Genomic DNA, 17,531 nt, shown 5'->3' with positions numbered 1-17,531 from the left:
GTCTCGCGTGGGCACAGCTGTACCGGGGGTCCCGGCGGGGCGGTGCGTGGGGTCTCGCGTGGGCGCGGCGGGTCCGGCTCCGCCCCGCGCAGTTTAAGAATGAACCGTGGGAAAAACTTTGGGGGTGTGCGCGGGGCCGGGATCCCTCCGCCGGGCGGGGGAGGCTCCGGGCGAGCCGCGGCACCGCCTCGGCGCGCGGCGCCCTCCGCGCGAGGGAAGAGCTCCGCAGCGCGGCGGCGCCGGGACCGCGGCGCAGCCCCGGGGACAGGGCTCGGCCCGGCGGCGCCGCCGCCCCCGGGACAGACGCGCCCGCGGCAAGATGGGCGCCCTGGCCCTGGCCCTGGGGATTTTCCACTACCTGGGGCTCTACCTGCAGCTCGGCGCCGCCTCCCGGCACCCCCCGTGGGACGCCCCGGCGGCGGGCAGCGGTGAGCGCGGGCAGCGGGCGGCGGCCGGGGCGGCGGCGGGGATCCGGGGCTCCGGCGGCGGCTGCTGCCCCGGAGGACGAGAGGGGGGCGGCTGAGCTCGGAGCGCTCCCGGGGCTCGGTCCCCCGCGGGTGCCGGTCCCCGGCCGTCTCGGCCGCGCGGGGCTGGCGGCGGGTCGGGGCGGCGGCGGCGGGACGGGCGGCGGGACGGGCGGCGGCGGCGGCGGCGGGGGGGTGGTCCCGGTGCCGGCGGCGGCGCTGGGCTCTGTCGCCGCGGGCAGCACCGCGTCGCGATCCGTCGCGCCGGCGGCTTCGGGGAGCGGGGGGCGGCCCGGCCGAGCCGGGGCTGGGCTCCGCCGCTCCCGTCCCTGGGGCCCGGGGGGCGGCCTCGGGCTCCTCCGCTGGGCTGCTGAGAGCGGGGGGGCTTTGCACGGTGCCTCTCCGTGCACACCCCCGTGTAAGTGTGCACACCCCCGTGTAAGTGTGCACACCCCCGTGTAAGTGTGCATCCCCCTGCACGCCGCCGCGCATCGTTGTCCGCTGCCACACACCGCTGGCAGCGGGAGCGACTATCCCAGCGGATGCTCCTCTCCCGTTCCCCGCCTGCCGTGGCTCCTCTGCCAGCTCCGGTGCACGGCGGGTCGGTGGTGCTGCCAAGCCCGGCCGGGGTTCAGCTGGTGGCTGGGAAAGGGGCACTTCTTTCTGCACCCCCCCCCCGTGAAAGAGTCTCTCCTAGCACGGGGGGCAGTTCCCGTCTGCGGGGTGCTGAGCAGGTGACAGTGCCCCCTTGGAGGAGAGCGCTGAGACCTTCCTTGGTCTCTGTGGGGTGACACGGGTGGGTTTAAATCTGAGTCCGAGGAGTGACCGTGGGGTGCGTGCTGCGTGCCCGGTGCCCAGATCGCAGCCATCTCTCTCACATGGTGCCGGAGCTCCCGGTGTGCGGAGGGAGCTGCTCTCTGCCCCAAGGAGCCTCCAGGCACCGGCAGCCTTGGGGCCATGGCGGTGCCTGGGAGGTGCGTGGCGTCCTGCAGCGATGCGGTGCGTGGGCCGGTGGGTACCTACCTGCACGGGGAAGGGATGATCTGCCTTTGTGTTGGGGGGATAAAGGCAGGAGGGTTTCCGGACCTGCCAGCCTGGCGTGCCGGAAGGAGATGTGGGCGAAGAGCCTCCATTAGCCGCTTCTGCTCCCCTCAGAAATTCAGCAATAGGCAAATAAATAGTGAAATGGTCGCTGTGAGGGAGCAGGGAGCAAAGGAGAAGAAATATTCTGGGAGGGCGAGTGCACTTTGGAGCCACATTACAGCTTGCTACTACGAGCAGTTCTGCAGCAACTCACTTAATCACAACAGAAACCTTTATTAACGATACTGAAAAGCAGTGAATAAGTGGGTCATGTATAATAAGCCATTTGTGTTCAGTAGGTGAATACCAATTTGATAAAAGCTGTGTGCGCTGAAAACCTGTATAAATTGCTGTTTAGCAGATCGGAGACTGATCATTTCATTACTCGCTGCTACAGCTTTCCCTCCGCACCGCGAGAGCCTGGTGGGTCGGGGGCACGGAGCAGGAGAGGGGCTGTGGCCAGCGGGATGGATCTGGCCGTGGCCAGTGGGGCGAGTGGGTCCTGCCAGGCTATGCCCACAGCAGGCAGCACATGGAGCTCACCGCCATCTCTGCCCAGTGCAGGCGGCCTGGAGGAGCCTCTGCTGCTCCGTGAGGGTCCGGCACAGCTCAGGAGTGTGTTCCCTGTTATCTTTAACTTGTCCGCAGCGGCTGCAGCGAGGGAGTTGAACGGGAGCAGGGTGTTCCCTGCAGGTGTCGGCGGGTGGCCGTGACCACCTCTCGGGGTGAGGGTGGCTCCCCCACTCTGCCTCCCTGCAGGCGTGAGCAATTTCCCTCCGCTCTCCAGGGCTGCTCGGGGAGGGAAAAACTCTCAGTCAAAGAAAGTCCTTTTCCTGCCCCCACGGCAAAGGCTCTGTCTCCAGCGAGGATGGGCTCCGTCTGGCCTGCTGCCCCCAGGAAAGCACCCCAGCCGCAGGATCCCTCCTCGCCATCCCTCCCCTACCCACCGCGCTGCTCCTCTCCTCTCCTCTCCTCTCCTCTCCTCTCCTCTCCTCTCCTCTCCTCTCCTCTCCTCTCCTCTCCTCTCCTCTCCTCTCCTCTCCTCTCCTCTCCTCTCCTCTCCTCTCCTCTCCTCTCCTCTCCTCTCCTCTCCTCTCCTCTCCGCCTTCAATTATTCATGCCCCCCGTCGCAGACAGCCTGTGCACGCTGGGCTGGTGCCATCGGCTTTCAAACCGGCGCTGGCTGGGAAGCTCCAGCCGCTTTTCCAGCCTGCCGGCTCCCGGAACAGGGCAGGGAGAGCTGTTCGGTGAGCAGCTCGCATTCCCGAGGAGGAGAAGCCTGGCTCCTTCCTTCCATGGTTTGCAAGCGTTAGTGTCTCACCGTCAGTAAAGCTGCTGTTGAAGGGCTGAAGGCTGGAGGGAGCCGTGCCCCAGCTCCCCGGGGTGCTGCCCTTCTCCTTTCTCTCACACCCCGGTGATTATTCTATCAATTACTTTCATAAACACTTTGCATTCTGCCGGATTTTTTTCATGCTTCCTGATGGGAATTCTCCACCCGATGTGTTTTTCCTGCCGCTGCTCGCGCAGTCATTCAATGCAATTACTTCTGACACCTCTCCTCATCAAATGTCTGTGCTTTCTTTTCCCTTGAAGAAGCTGACAGACGATGGGCCAGACACTGGGAATTATTACGTTAGGACAGTGACAGCTAATTTTAATCATAATGTTCCCGGTGAGCGAGGCAGCAAATCAAACGAACAGCTGGTGCGGCTGCGCGCGGTCCGGGAGCCATGGGCAGCGTGGCGGTGCCGGGGCAGGGACCGTGGAGCCGGAGAGGGGGGACAGGGAGCCGGAGGCTCCACTTCACTCCCCCCTTCAGCAGGCGCCGCTCCAGGTGCTGGGGCCGGGTGCCCAGGCGGGGACCCGGGTGGGTGCTCTGCCCTTGGCGGCTCCTCTGGGATTTTGGTTCATGGTGCGAGAAGGACTTACACGCCTCAGGACGGACAGCCCGTTCCAGCCCCATCCACTGACGGCTCTGTCTGTGTCTGGGCTCCTTCTCTGTGGCCGTTTCTCCTGACTGCGGGTTTATCTCCCACCTGGCTGCCCCCTCCCTACGGCTCTGGCTGCGGTGGGTGCGTGGCCGGGCACGAGGGCCCTTGGCTGGGCTCAGCCACGCCGGATGCGTTGATGCCTTGCACCGTGTGCTCTGCACGAAGCTGGGCCGGGACGAGCCCACCGGTCATGGGGCGGGCAGAGCCGGGCAGGAGGGTGCTGCACCCGTGAGCACCGGGCACTGCTGGCTCTGCGGGACAGGTACCGGCACCGTGCATGGCATGGGCTGCCAGTGCCGATGGCTCGTGTTTTGGGTGCTGGGCACGAGACCAGGGGGGCTGATCTCCAGCGGAGTGGAGCTCTTGTCTGCCCCATCCTGATTCCTGCCCGCTGCCAGGTGCCCTGCCTGCTGGGAATCCTTCTCTGCCTGCTGGGAATCATTCCCTGGCAGACACGAGCACCAAAGCGTGTGGCAGTTGAAGGATGGCTGCACAGCGCTGCCGAGGGTCCCGCCGGGAGCCGTCGTAACAGGCCATTTTAGGTTTTTGCTACTTATACTATCAAGTAACTGCTCCTCCTCATTCCCCTCAGGAGGGAATTGTCTGAGAACCCCCATTCCCCGGGAGCCAGCTGGGAGCAGCGAGTCCCTTTGCCTGGGGAAAGCTCCTCGTAGCCGGGGCCGGGCTGGGGGAGGATTCTCAGCGCTGGCGTCTCTTCTGCTGCGGTGGTAAAACCTGGGCAGGCGGGAGGCTGCCGGGAGGGCAGGGGCCGGGGGAGCAGCCGTAATGGTTTGCTGTTAGAAATACTTGCAGGTTTCAAGGTTAATTCCAGCTCCCTGGCAAGGTGAGCTCTGGCCTGATCGCAATTACCAAACTAGCTGGATTTTTTTGTTGTTTTTTTAATTTACGCTGCAATTTTGAGCTAATTCTGCTGCAAATTTGAGCTAATTCTGCTGCTAATATGACAGTAAATAGGGGCAGAGAAATGGCGCTTTCGTCCCCAGCGTGCTGGCGGGAGCCCTCCCATCCCCGGCCGGCGTTTGCAGCGCTCCAGCCTGACGCTTCCCTCGGAAAGGGCAATTGCAGGATTGCCAGTGGAGCCGCGGTGCCAGGGTCAGACTGTGAGTGGCTCAGCACGGCCAGGTGCTCACTGGGCCGGCACCCGCCAGCAGAGCCGGGACCTGCCTGAGTGGGTCTGTGGCTGGATCTGTGCCGGTCTCCAGCCCTGGCCCTTGTCCCATCCCTGCTGGCCGCCTGCTGCTGAAGCCCTTTGCCCGGCACCGCTGCCGGAGTGGGAGCTGCCTGCCCTGCTCTCGCTGGTGATGCCGTCTGCCGCGCCGCTGTGTTTATGCACCCGTTTGCGGCCGTGATGTGTTTTTGGTGACCCGGGGTCAGCATCCCTGCTCGCAGGCTTGTCAGGAGGAGATTCATTCACAGATGTTAATGGGCAGATGGGAAGAGGAGGGAGGTTTTAGCCCAACCTGCACAGCACGCACCAGCAACGCTCGCGTCCCCGCTGCGGGGACAGCGTGGGCCCGGCACAGCCAGCGCGCTGGAGCAGTACCAGTGCTCTGCTTCTGCTCCCAGATCCATCCAGGGGGATGCCTCCTGTGCCTTCTGATCTCCTGGGGTGAATCCTGCATGGGCAGCCTGTGCCGAGGGGTGGAGAAGCCCCGTGGCACTGAGGAGGGTCCGTCCCTCTCCGGGTGCAAGTGCTGGGATGCGCCGCAGGCTGGACATGGGTGCCTCTGCAGCCGAGACTGTCCCTCTCCATCAGCTGGAGGGGACGGGGGTGCCTGGGGAGGGGAAGGCACCGTCGGCTGGGGTTGCTGTCGGATGCCTTTGCTTTTCCTGCAGCGGTGCAGGGTGGTGCCAAACCAGCGGGTCGGGAGCCAGCCCCGAAACGGGGACGCAGGGCAGGGTTTGTGTGGACTCGCCAGCGGGCAGGAGCAGGAGCAGGCCCTCGGCAGCCGTCCCCGGGGAGGGCTGAGTGCTGCCGACAGCCCTGGCGCCGAGCTGGAGAGTGTGGGGAACGGGGGGATGGCTGTCTCGGCAGCTCCGCAGAGTCCTCTCTGGGGAATCTCCTTGGCAGCCGGCAGGGAGGGAGCGTCTCGGCTCTCCTGGCACCACCGGCTGCTTTCTCCTGCCTCTTCTTTTGCCCCGTGGTGGCGGGGGTGGGGGGGGGGGGCTGGAGGCATCTGCACTGGGAGCTGCTGGTGGCAGAGAGCTGGTGTGAGAGCGACGCAGCCCCCTGGGCAGGCGGGTGGTGATGGCAGCATCGACCTGCCGGTATCATTGGCAGGTCTGGGTGCTGGTGGGGACCAGCTCGCCTGGATGCGGCCAGGGGGTGCCGAGCTGTCGGTGGGATGTGGCTGCTGACACCGCTTGGGGCCAGGGTCTACCAGAGCTGCCAGGGACATGCTCTCAGGCGGGGTTAGGGGTCCCAGGGACCCAGGGACCCAGGGCTGTGGTGGCCACGTCCGTAGCCAGTTCCCTTCCTGCCATGTCTGATGGCACACTGCCGGGGTGTGGGGAGGGGGCCGCTGCCGGAGCAGATGATGGGAGTGAGAGACGCTCAACCGGCAATTAGTCCTCCGAGTGTCTTGACTCACCGAACTGTAATAAACCATGAATTATGACTGGGAGCTTTGTGAAGGGAAGAATAAGCCACACTTGATTGCAGCCCACAGCATAACAGCGGCAGCCGGAGGGAGGGACGAGGGGCGGCAGAGGCTGCTCTGGCCCCACCGTCCTGCTCCCCTGGGGCCGGGGACTTCCCAGCCTTCCCCAGCCCCTCTCCCTGCCCGGAGCAGGATGGAGCCAGCTCCTGTCATCACTGCCCACCCGGCATGTGCCACCCCCCTGGCCCGGCTGCGGACCTGGTGAGGCAGAGAAAGAAGCATCTGATTGACCAGTGCTGTAATGGTTCAGTGGGGTAAATAACTCACAGAGCAAACGCGAGCCCTGACTAGGTGATTAACATGCATTTGCAAATGCCCAATACATATTTAATCGCCCTCCAATACGTGTTTACACAAACATTAACCTGTCTGCATGCCCACATCGCTCTTGAAGCCGTGGCCATCCCAGCAGCCAGCGGTTGGTACCTTGTGTGGGCCATTGCCGGGGGGGCCGGGAAAGCCATCACGGCTCCTTGCAGAGCTCCACCAAAGCTGTGGCCAAAAGGCAGGGTCCTGGATAGGCTCCCGGGGGCTGCGTGGCCTCATGTGCCCCACAGGGCAGGGACGGGGTGGGGCTGCTGGGGGTCGGGGCAGGGGGACAGGGCAGGGGTCCGGTGGGTCATGTCCACGGGGATGCAGGACCTGGCCTTGCCCCTGGTATGGGGTGAGTGGGCCCCCCCCCCGCAGCTTCCCTGCTGGCTGCCGGCAGCCCTCCTGCCTGTGCCGAGCGGGGGCCGCGGTGATGAATCCTGCCCGCTGTGGGGAGGGAACGTGGCAGCCTGTATATCTCCGGTTTATGAGAGCACCAAGCTGTCCCAGCAGGCGTTTTCAATTCCGTTTATCTGTGTTTCCCCATTGAGTTCATTTTATTTCCCCTGATTTTTGTTTCCTGGAAGATTTATTGATCCTGATTTTCTCAGTTTATGACAGGTAGCAGGCCATAAAGCACGCGGAGCAGCCAGCCCGTCACCAGCCCCCTCCCTTGCGCTGGGAGGACGCGGCACCAATGTCAGCGGTGGGGAGAGGGATGGTGCTGGGCGATGGGGGGGCCGGGGCGCTGGTGGGCTCTGGCAGCTCGGCTGTCCCTTGTCCCTGCAGATGGCGTCAATGGGAGGGAGGTCTGGGCAGCTCGGCTGCCCCGGTGCGGGGTCCATGCCCATCCATGGGGCTGCTTATGGCTGGGGGCTGCCCAGGGGGGAACCGTCCTCCTCTGCCCAGGTCCCTGCCGTGGGGCAGAGCTGGGGCTGGTGGATGTAGGGAGGCCCATCCCCGCCACGTTGCCTCTGCCCCGGTGGCCGGGGTCCACAGTGTCCATTGGGAGGGCATGCAGTGCTGCTGGAGGGATGGGGACTGGCTCCTCTGTCCCTCCCCAAAGGCGCGTCCCCTCTTGATGACCCCATGATAGCACTGGGCTGCGGTCTGAGGGGGCTTTGCAGACACACGCTGCCCTTCTGCCCCACTGCCACCACCAGGATCCACCTTCTGATGGGCCTCCAGAGGGTCCTTAAACTGCCCATCACTTCCAGAGGCTGTTCCAAAGTGCCGGCGCCAGCTGCCAATGCGCTGCCTGAGGACAGGGCAGGGCCATAACAGCCCTGATTAAAGCAATTCTTTATTTCACCTTGGCCAGTGGCTGCACCTTTGCTTCAGTGTCTGCCACCCACTTGGGGTGGGGGGGTCAGGTCGGCTGCCACTCGGGTGCCTGGTCACAGGCGGATGCGTGGGAGGGATGGTGCCCAGCAGACGTGGCTGTGCCAGGGCTCCGGCTGCGCGGGGCCGAGCTGGTCACGGAGCTGGTGGCACTGCAAAAGCACGGTTAAACACGTGTGCTGTAGTTCAGCCGCTCTGCAAACACCTGAGCTCTCGGCTTCCCCGGGGGTGGTCTGGCTCCACGGCCCACCCCGTACCCACCACCCGCCCCGTCCTGTGCAAAGGAGAGACCAAGAGACTTGATGACACCGGTCACTTGTTCCTGCAAACACCGAGCCCTGAGGTAGCCACTTCTGTCTCCTCTTTGCCTCACCAAAGCACTCCTTCCCTGACGGCTCAGCCCTGGCTCTCCTGGGTGGCTCTCACAGTGGAAGGGCTTTGTTCCCCCCGGGATCTACCATTCCCCGCCATCAGACCCTGCTCATTTTTTGTCGGAGGCAGAAGACACGAATCGTCCCTGGGTATCTCCCTTCTCTCACTGACCTGTCACCTGGAGTTTCTCTTTCTGCCCGTCTGTCTCTGCCACTTTCTCCTTGTCAGATGCATCCATCCCTATCTGACCACCCCCTCCCAGGCTCCGGGTGCTCTGCCCAGGACATGGTTACCTCCAGTTATTAGAAGCCTTTATTGCTTTTCCCTGTAATACATCAAATGATCTTTCCCAGCTGAAAAGCAGTGAGGGGGTGCCCCGTGTGCTTCCAGCCCCAGGCTGCCCGGCTCGCTGGGTCTTCTGCTCATCCAAATATCATCCATACTCGGGAAGTGGAAATCCCCCCGGAGCCGGGGGATGAGTTGGCCTGGCCTGAGCCCGCTCTCCTGGCACCTCTCCCGGGCCATCCACCACGTCCCACTCTCGTGGTGCCATGCAGGACTGTCTGGATGTGATTGTCTGGGGACCACGCTGGCCACCGACTGCCCCTTGGCTGGGGTGTCCCGGGGTGACTGCTGGGGCTGGGGGGGCCAGCACAGCCCTGCGCCCACAGACACGAGCTGTGCGGGTGTCCCTTGGCACAGGGGTCCTGGAGCCCCCTCCTTGCAGAGGGAGCGTGGTGGGGGAAGCCGGGAAGGAGGGGGAGGGCAGCGAGGCAGAGGAGAGGGGTGAAGGGCTGGGATGTGCAGGGAGGGAGAGAACGGCCTCACCTTCCCTCCTGCTGTCAGACCTTATTGTCCCTCAGTCCATCCCTCTTTCACGGGGTGGTTTACGCACTGTCTGTTAGGAGTTCCCAGCTTGTCACTCACAACCGCTCCCCTGGGGAAAGGCTGGGTGTGGGGAGGGGGTCGGGGGCCAGGGTGGGGAAGGGTCGGACGTGGGGAGTGGGTCAGGGCCCTGGAGATAGCAGTGGGGTTGGTGGTCCCCAGGGATGCTGTGGGAGGGGGCTCCCGGGGCAGGGGCCGCCATGGGGCTGGCAGGTCCATCAGCAGGACCTGCCCTCCTTTGGATGCACTTTGAGGCGGCCAAACCCTGGGGTTAATTAATACATACGCTTCCCAATTAAAATCTGAAAGAAAGCAGGCGCTTGTTTCAATCAAGCCTTTTCGCTGCTCGTCTGCCAAATTCCCGTCTGTGGGAGCAGATTTTAATTGTGTTCAGAGTAATTTGGACACGGCTGGAGCCCTCAGGCCGCCGTCCCCACCTCTGCTCCAGCACCACGGGGTCCCGGGGGGCTGGAGCGGGGTCTGCCGGGACCCTCTGGCTTCAGCCATGGCTCCTGCCATCAGGAATCCTGCGGAGCAAAAGCCTGATCCCGGGCCATGGCTGGGGAACGTGTTGGCAAGTGTTGGGTAATGGCTGGACCTACCACCCCGCCACCGCCGCCGCAGGAGCGCGGATGAGCCCTTTGCCATGTGCCGAGGAGCAGCCGGCACTGGGCAGTGCCGGACCCTCCTGTTCTTCCCACAATTCTCAGCCACCGGAGCTGTTTCCCGGCCCAGGATTCCCTCTGCTCTCTGGCACGGAGCCCAAGTGGCTGCTGGTGCCGGCATCCCGGGCAAACGGGGGTGCGGGAGCCATGCTGGGAACCCCACCAGGAGACCCGGGCTTGTTAAACCCTTATGTTGGGTATTTCCCTCAGTTCCCCTGCTAAAATGGATTAAAGGAAAGCGATAAGTATATAGGATTTCCATGCATCCAGAGGGACGGGGAGATATTAAAGGTATTAACTTTTCCGTCTGGGATGATAATAATTCGTTTTCAGAGAGGATCACGGCTTGGCGAGAAGCCCCGGGGAGCTGTGTGCTGCTCCTGGTGGGATGCGTGTCCCGGGGGGCTCTGGTGGCACCGGAGGGACATGCATGGTGGCTGCGAGTTGGCAGAACCGGTGGCACGAGGTGGCTTGTGAAGATGCGAGGGCACGTACAGCGGGACCCTGACCCATCCTCTGTGGCCAGCCCCGGCTGGGCACCACGTGCCGCAGCTCATGGCAGGGCAGGGAGAGGCAGGGACAGGCGGGGACAGGCAGGGCTGGCCCCACATTGGAGCGTATTCCAGCTGGACCAGGTTCATCCTGGTGCTGCTGCCAGCCCCAAAGCGATGCTCCTCGGGTGGTGGGGACAGGGCAGGTGGCCCCCATGTCACACAGCCCCTGCCCGCAGCCCCTGTCTGCCTCTGTGGCCAAAGTGACACCAGGGGAGCGCGGGGACGCTGGCAGCCCTGCGCTCGGCCATGGTGGCACGGGGGGCTCAGCCCCTGTCCCCGTGCCCTGCTGGGGAGAAGCCGCTGCAGATCGTGACAATAACATTTGCTGGTGACCTGCACGCTGGGGCCGTCTTGATAGAAGAACAATAAGCTCTCCAGAGGAGATGAAAAGAATTCTAATTACATCTCCGAACAATATTTGTTTTGAGCAAGGAAAGCAAACCATATGGCATGTGGGAGACTGTTTGGGGGCCGCATTAAACAAGGATTTGTTTTTCTTTTATGCTCTGATCTAAGCAGAGATGCGATCATGCTTTATTTATTACACCTCGGAGGCGCGCGGGGTTCCGTGCTCGCTCCGGGGCAGAGGTCCCGGGGGGCAGCGTGGGAGCAGGGGGTCCGGAGCCTCCTGCTCCCTCCCTTTCCTCCTGCTGCTCTTTGCAAAGTGCCAGGGGGGTGCAGGCAGCTCTGCCGTGGCCAGGGAGGGGGCACTGGGGTGGGCAAGGGGCAGCTAGGGATCGGGGCGGGGGGGGGGGTCCACCTGTGTGGCAGGGACCTGTCCCCTCTGCCGAGGGTGCCAGGTCTGCATGGCTGGGGAAGGGTCCAGGCACTCCTGGTGACCCTGCTTGTGTGGCCGGTGGCATCGTCCCTCGCTGGGGCGGTGGCGTGTCCCCACAGGCCTCCGCAGCCCTCGCTCTGTCTCCTGCAGCCCTCTTCACCGAGACCCCCCATGACATGACGGCCCAGGCGGGCGAGGACGTGGAGATGGCGTGTTCCTTCCGAGGCAGCGGCTCCCCCTCCTACTCCCTTGAGATACAGTGGTGGTACGTCCGCAACCACAAGGACTGGACAGACAAACAGACGTGGGCTTCCAACCAGGTAATGCCCCTCGTCTTCCCCCTCCGGCAGCGGCATCGGGAGGCAGAGCCCTTGCCCGTGCTCCCCCAGGGGGCCTTCGCTTGCAGCAGGGGCGCAGGGGGGTCCCTGTCCCGCAGCAGTGTCCCCAGCGCTGACTGGCCCTGCAAACGGCAGGGTCTCGCTCCCCTCTGCTCCGTGCTTGCGGGGAGAGCGGAGTCTGGGGGGTCCCACGACTGTGCGTGGGTTGCACAGCGTCCGGCTGCACCGAGGATGCTCCAGGATGCGGGGCCAGGGAGGCTGGATTGTCCTGGCCACCCTTCCCAATTAGCCAAGGGGCCACGTAGGCCAACCCCCGGGACTGATCCCAGAGGCTTTGTCTTTGTGCTTGTGCCTTCTCCCAGCTCATCGTGAACTCGTCCCCTTGCATCCCCCCCACCCCCGGCATCCTCCTGCCCTCCCTTGTTTTCCCCATTTCCGTGTGTATCGGTCTCGGCAAACAGCTGTCTCTTTATTTCTCTTTCTGTTCACACAGAGATAAGGGCCAAATAATGGGAAGGCAGCTTTAGGTATTTTAATGAGCCTTTATTATTGTGTCTTTGGCAGAGCTGCTGCTGGTATTACCATAAATTGAGAGAAGCATCGGGGAAGTGCTGCCGCTCGCTCGGGAGCACTGCTGGGGGGGGGCAAGGGAGCCGCGGGGGTGAGGGGTGGCGGGGTGAGGGGTGGTGGAGACGCCTGGTGTGGGGGGGACGCCCGGGGTGGGGGGGATGCCCGGGGAGCCCACATACCAGGGCACCGGTGTCACCGGTGGCTGCCGAAGGGGAGCCAGGCCACTGCCCGGCTCGCCAGCGGATTTGGGAATATTTATGGTAATCGGGGCAGGTCCTGGCTGGGAAGGGGCTGGGGTTGCTGGGGACAGGGGCGACTGACGCAGCGGTGACGCCGCAGTGAGCAGGGCTCTGTCCCCAGCCCCAGGTCACAGGGGGCACCCGCTGATGGAGCCGAGCTGCGGTGGGCACCTGTGGGCGAGCACCCCGTCCCCCCCAGCTGCCATGGTGCTCTGGTCCCGCTGTTCCCTCCCCTTCCCTGTTGCCCCCTGTGGCTCTTACCTGCCCCGGGTGCCCGGGTCTGCTGGGGCTGAGCCCTTCTCCCTCCTCCTCCTCGCTCGGGGCAGCCATCCCGGGGGTGGGCAGGGGTCCGGTGGGCTCCTGCCTCCTCCCAGCCGAGCTGACGGTTTCTCTCCCCTCTCTGGTCTCCCTTCCCGTCTTGATCTTCCCCGCAGCTGAAAGCATCGCCGCAGGAGGAGCCTGGGAAGGACGCGACGAAAATAAGCGTGAGTTTGGCTAACGGTACTTGCAGGGGCTCCAGTCGAGGGCTCAGCTGGGATGTTTCCCTGCGTCGCACGGAGCTGGGGAGGGCGGGGGGGGGGGGTCTTCTGGGGTTTGTGTGCCCCAGATGAGTATTCTGGGAGGTGGCAGGGGGTGTGTGTGGGGGTGCTGGTCCCACCGGTGCTGCCGTGCCGTGGGATGGCTCTGCTCCAGCTCGGCACTGGGAGCAGCCAAGGTGAGGGGCAGCTCCCCCATTCCCCCCCCAGCGCTGCTGTTTGCAGCCTGGACCGTGAGCCCCGTCCAAGGGACACATTTATGTTAGGGAGAAAATAATCTAATTTAGTCACCGGATTAGCATCCCAAAGCCATTTACGCTCATGTGAACAGAATGAGGAGACACTAATCAGTTAAATAAAATAAACGCTCTCGGCCTCCTGCTGTCAGGCTTCTGCTCCCCCCCGCCCCCCGGCTGCCGCTGGCTCTCCCCACCTTGGGGGGCTCTGCATTTGGGGGGGACACAGAACCGGAGCAATATCAGAAAGCGCTTCCCACCACGGCCTTTGCCCTGGCAGCCTCTTCTGGCTCTTCCGTTTTTCCCTCGCTGAGTGAGCAAGGGGGGACGGGGCTCGCCAAGCACCCACGGCTCCTTGGGGCCGGGCGCCGCCGGTGCCCAGGATCAGTCCCTCTGCCTGATTCTCATCCCTGGGAAATGACAGAGAGCCATTTACAAGGGGTAAAATGCCCAAAAACTTCAGGGTGGAGGGCATCACCTCTCATCTCCCATCTGTGGGGATGGGCACGTGTAGATTCTCTTGCTGGTAACGAAACCCCCACGGGGATTGTATCCCCTTTGAGCTATTCACGTTGTGGCTCCCCGAGGTGTCAGCCCTGTTTGGCACCATTCCCGTGATGGGCACCGCGATGCGCCCGCAATTCATGTCCAAACCCCAGCAGGTGCCTTCAGGATCCGTCCCTCGCCGGGGTGCCGCGGCTTGTCGCCCCAGGAGCGGCGAGGCAATGGGGCTGCTGCCGGGGTGGCCGGAGCCCAGGCACTGCCAGCCCCTGGGGACGGTGCTGCCCACCGCGGGCAGCAGGAGCAGGCAGGAATCTTTGCAAACCACTGCTTGCACGGCCCGGGAGCGCCGCTGGTCTCCCCCCTGCCCCAGGGCACAGCACTTTGCCCCCCTCAGTGAGGGTGCTGGGGCCCCGATGCCGACCAGGGGTCGCGGGCAGTTTGTGGCCGGGGGCTGAGGGCCAAATCCTGCGCTGGGCCGGGACTTGGCGGGTGCTCTTGGAGCGGAGCCCGGCCGGGGTGTCCTGAGGGGCCAAGGCGGGTGCTGGGGCTGCGGAGCCGTCCCGGGGCCGGCGTGCCCGCGCAGCTCGGCCATGGCATTTTTCAGCATAATTAGGCAGCTAATTGCACACCGGAGTGTAATCGATGCATGTGCATGTGTAACCAGGATTTATTTTGAAGCGCTTGGGGTGCGACGCTTCTGCCGCCTCCTCCGCATCAAGCCAGCAGGGAGAGGCTTGAGTTTTAAACCTTTTTTGTTGTTGTTATTTTAAATGTCCTTGATTATTAAGTGTTTATGGAACGGAGGAGATAAATGAACACAGGCGAGACACCACCACGAGCCATTCTGATAAAATGTGCGTTACAGCCACGGAGGCAATTGGCTGGGAACAAAACGGCGGCGTCAAACAATGCGAGACGATGTAAATCACATGCAGAAACCACCGCCTCAGGCCCCCCCCTCGGCCGTTTTTTATCCGTCAAAACACACTTGGTGCTGGAGGTGCCGGAGGTGCCGGCACCGGCTCTGCCCAGAGCCACCGCGCTTCACAGGGATGCAGAGAGGGAAACCGCCGCCGCCCTTTGCCGTGCGGTAGCAAAGACGATGGGTTTCGGTTTATTTTTTTCGCCCTTGAATTCTTTAAACCCGCTGTTCTGCTGCTGAGCAGTGGCATGCTGCAGGGCACCGCCGTGGCCGTCTGTCCATCCATCCTGGCCCATGCCGGGGTCTCTCCCCCGCTTCCCACGGGACAGCGGGAGCCGTCACCGCCCTGCCCACGCCTGTGAAGCCGTGTGTGTTACAACCGGGCATAAAATTATCCCTCCTGCTCATGACCGAGCCGCGGGCTGAGGCTCGGTGACCTGCTGGGCACTGGCTCCAACGGCGGCACCAGCAAATTGGGGGTTTCTTTTATTAGTTCTTAATTTCCCAGCCGTTAATTTTGGTGACTTAATGCTCTTCCAACACAAAGGGGTGTTTTTTAAAGCTCCTTTCCCGTAACAGCCTCGGTGCTCGGACACCCTCGCCCCAGGGACGGCAGCTCTCCTCCCTCCCTCCCTCCCTGCAGCCCCCCCTGCCCGTCTTGGGCACAGCTTGGGGCCTGCCTTGTCCTGTCCCCCCTGCACCCCCATTCCCGACGCTGTGGGATGGGTGCAGGTGGGCTCTGAGCAGCCCCAGAGATGCCCTTTGGGGTGGCCCCGACCACGACGTGCGGCACCGGTGGCCTCTCAGCCTCCCATGGCGTGCAGGGGGGCTGGACACAGCTGCTCGCGTGTGCTCGCGTGTGCTCACATGTGGTCGTGTGTGAACGCCACTGACCGCCCCGGCGTCTGCGGCGGCTCAGGGTCCCCGTCCCCGTGCTGCTGCCTGCATTTTGGCGCTGCCTTTTGGGCCGGGAGTTTGCATCTCTTTGGTCGTGGCTCCCAGCCCCATTTCTAAACACCATAAAATCTTCAGCTAACAAATGCAGCAGCAAGTGGAAAAATGGCCTTTGCCATCCAGTGTGATTATAGGGAACAGAGCCAGGGGCCTCGGGGCGGGTTATAAATCTGATTTATTGACCCAGCCCAACGGCAGCCGCAGCTCTGGCTAGTGAGTAAGTCTTAAATTTCATTGGGTGATAAATACTGAGAGCGAATCAATTTGGTAGAAAAGCTAATTAGCCGGCGTGGTTCCGCATCGATCTCCGAGCCCCGTGCGGCCGGGTGCGCGCCAGGGACTCCATCATCCCGTGGTCCAAGGCTGGGGACGGGGTCCCCCCGCACTGACTGCCCGCCTTCATCATGTCCTCCCCAGCATGTGGCGTGGTAGCATGCGATCAGGGGTGGCACTGACCCAGGTGGGGGTCCCAGGGGCCGCCTGACCCCCTGTCTGCCCCCCTGCAGGTGGTGAAGGTGGTCGGCAGCAACATCTCGCACAAGCTGCGGCTGTCGCGGGTGAAGCCGGCGGACGAGGGGACGTACGAGTGCCGGGTGATCGACTCCAGCGATGGCAAAGCGCGGCACCACAAGGTGAAGGCGTACCTGCGGGTGGAGGCGGCGGGGGGCGTGGGGCACCCCCAGGACACCCAGCTGCGGGGCGCCCCGCTGCCGGACCCCGCCGCGCCGGGCTCAGCCCACGCGCACCACCATCACCACCACCACAAAGCCGGGAAGGAGCTGAAGAAGCGCTCGGCGGACGCCTCCTGCGTGCTGTAGGCAGGCGGTGCCGGGGGGGGATGCCGGAGCCCCCCGCCGCCCCGGACTCAGCGGAGCCATCAAGGGTCCCGCGTCCCCTGCCAGAGACTGGCCCCACCGCCCCGTCTTGCCCACCGACCCCCACCACCTCCTCCTCCCGTCGGTCACCGCCGGCTCGGTTTCTTCCCCAGCCCTGCGGCGCAGCGGTGCCAGGGCTCCGTGTGGGAGCAGGACCATATTCACGCTGGGGGGGCATTGCTGGGACCGTGCCCAGGGCGGGGTCGTAAACCCACACATGGTGGTCCCCATCCCCACTGGCTCCGCGCAGGGGGTACCCCGCTGCTCGCTGCCACCTGCGGTGCCACGGGCCACGTTGCGCCCCAGCTTTGCGTCCCCGGTGGAGGCCCCCCCCGCCTGCGGGACCCTCCCCACCCTCCCTTATGCTTTGCAGAACCACCCATCTCTTCCCGTAGGAGGCCCAGTTTAGTTGCTCCGTTCCAGCCCCACAGTGCATATATAAGTTCCATCATCCATCTTATAGACCACGTGTCTCGCCTCTCCCTGCCCCTGCCTGCCCCAAAGCCACCCAAGCACGTCGAGGCCTGAGCTCAGCGGAGGAAGGACGGCACGGCACGCTCCCGGCACGCTCCCGGCACGGCCGTGGTGCTGCGGGCTGTGCCGTGGCATCGCCCAGCCACGCAGCTGCCCATGGTCCGCATGTGCCCAGGGAGCCGTGCCATCGGAACCGGCCCGCTTTCACCCATTTCTCCTCCTGGCCCTTTGCATTTCATGGAGGAAGGGGAGCTCGGACACCAGCCCCGGCTGCCCTTGCTCCATCCCCCGCTGCCCATGCGGCTCTTGGCCCCCAGCTCCCGGCCGAGCTCCTCTTCCTCCTGCGCCACGGCACCACGCTGCCTCGGGCAGGGTCTGGCGCATGGGCTCCCGCGTCACAGTGCAAATGGCAGAGCCTGTCCCCTGTGTCTGTCCCCCCCCGGGTAAACACCATCGCTGGGGAAGGGGCCACGGGGAGGGAGAGGGGGGTCCTGGGTCTCCCCGTCCGGGTGCTGGGCGCTGCTCCCCTGCTGCCGCTCGCCCACGCCGCCATGCCTGCTGCCACCAGACCTGCTGCAGCTAATAAAGCTCTTTAAACAAAGCCTCTGCGGTCTCTGTCCCTGGCATGGCGAGGGGACGTGGCTTCGGCACTGTTTTGGCTAGAAAGGGGGCACAGCTGGGGCTACCTGCAGGGGCTGCTGAGGCCAGGTGGGAGTGGGGATGGGGATGAGGATGAGGATGAGGATGAGGATGGGGATGG

At 64.0% G+C, this 17,531-nt stretch overlaps 1 protein-coding gene across 1 annotated transcript; it reads left to right on the top strand.

The window, feature by feature from the left end:
- The first annotated feature begins 319 nt into the window (after nucleotides 1-319).
- Nucleotides 320-16,284, top strand: VSTM2L (V-set and transmembrane domain containing 2 like). The gene is made up of 4 exons (XM_054218642.1): nucleotides 320-428; nucleotides 11,274-11,443; nucleotides 12,705-12,755; nucleotides 15,929-16,284. The coding sequence occupies exons 1-4, from the start codon at nucleotides 320-322 to the stop codon at nucleotides 16,238-16,240; spliced, it is 642 nt and encodes a 213-aa protein (XP_054074617.1). The 3' UTR covers nucleotides 16,241-16,284.
- Nucleotides 16,285-17,531: the final 1,247 nt, after the last annotated feature.

The sequence above is a fragment of the Rissa tridactyla genome, chromosome 12, assembly GCF_028500815.1.
Source record: "Rissa tridactyla isolate bRisTri1 chromosome 12, bRisTri1.patW.cur.20221130, whole genome shotgun sequence".
In the NCBI taxonomy this organism is placed as follows: Eukaryota; Metazoa; Chordata; class Aves; order Charadriiformes; family Laridae; genus Rissa; species Rissa tridactyla.
Note: the sequence above shows the minus strand (reverse complement) of the source record. Positions and strands in the feature narration are given on the sequence as shown.

Excerpts from the sequence above, each read along its gene's own strand:
- VSTM2L (XM_054218642.1), top strand. The coding sequence starts at position 320 with ATGGGCGCCCTGGCCCTGGCCCTGGGGATTTTCCACTACCTGGGGCTC. Across the intron at positions 11,444-12,704 it reads AGACGTGGGCTTCCAACCAG|CTGAAAGCATCGCCGCAGGA; the intron begins GTAATGCCCCTC and ends TCTTCCCCGCAG. Across the intron at positions 12,756-15,928 it reads AGGACGCGACGAAAATAAGC|GTGGTGAAGGTGGTCGGCAG; the intron begins GTGAGTTTGGCT and ends GCCCCCCTGCAG.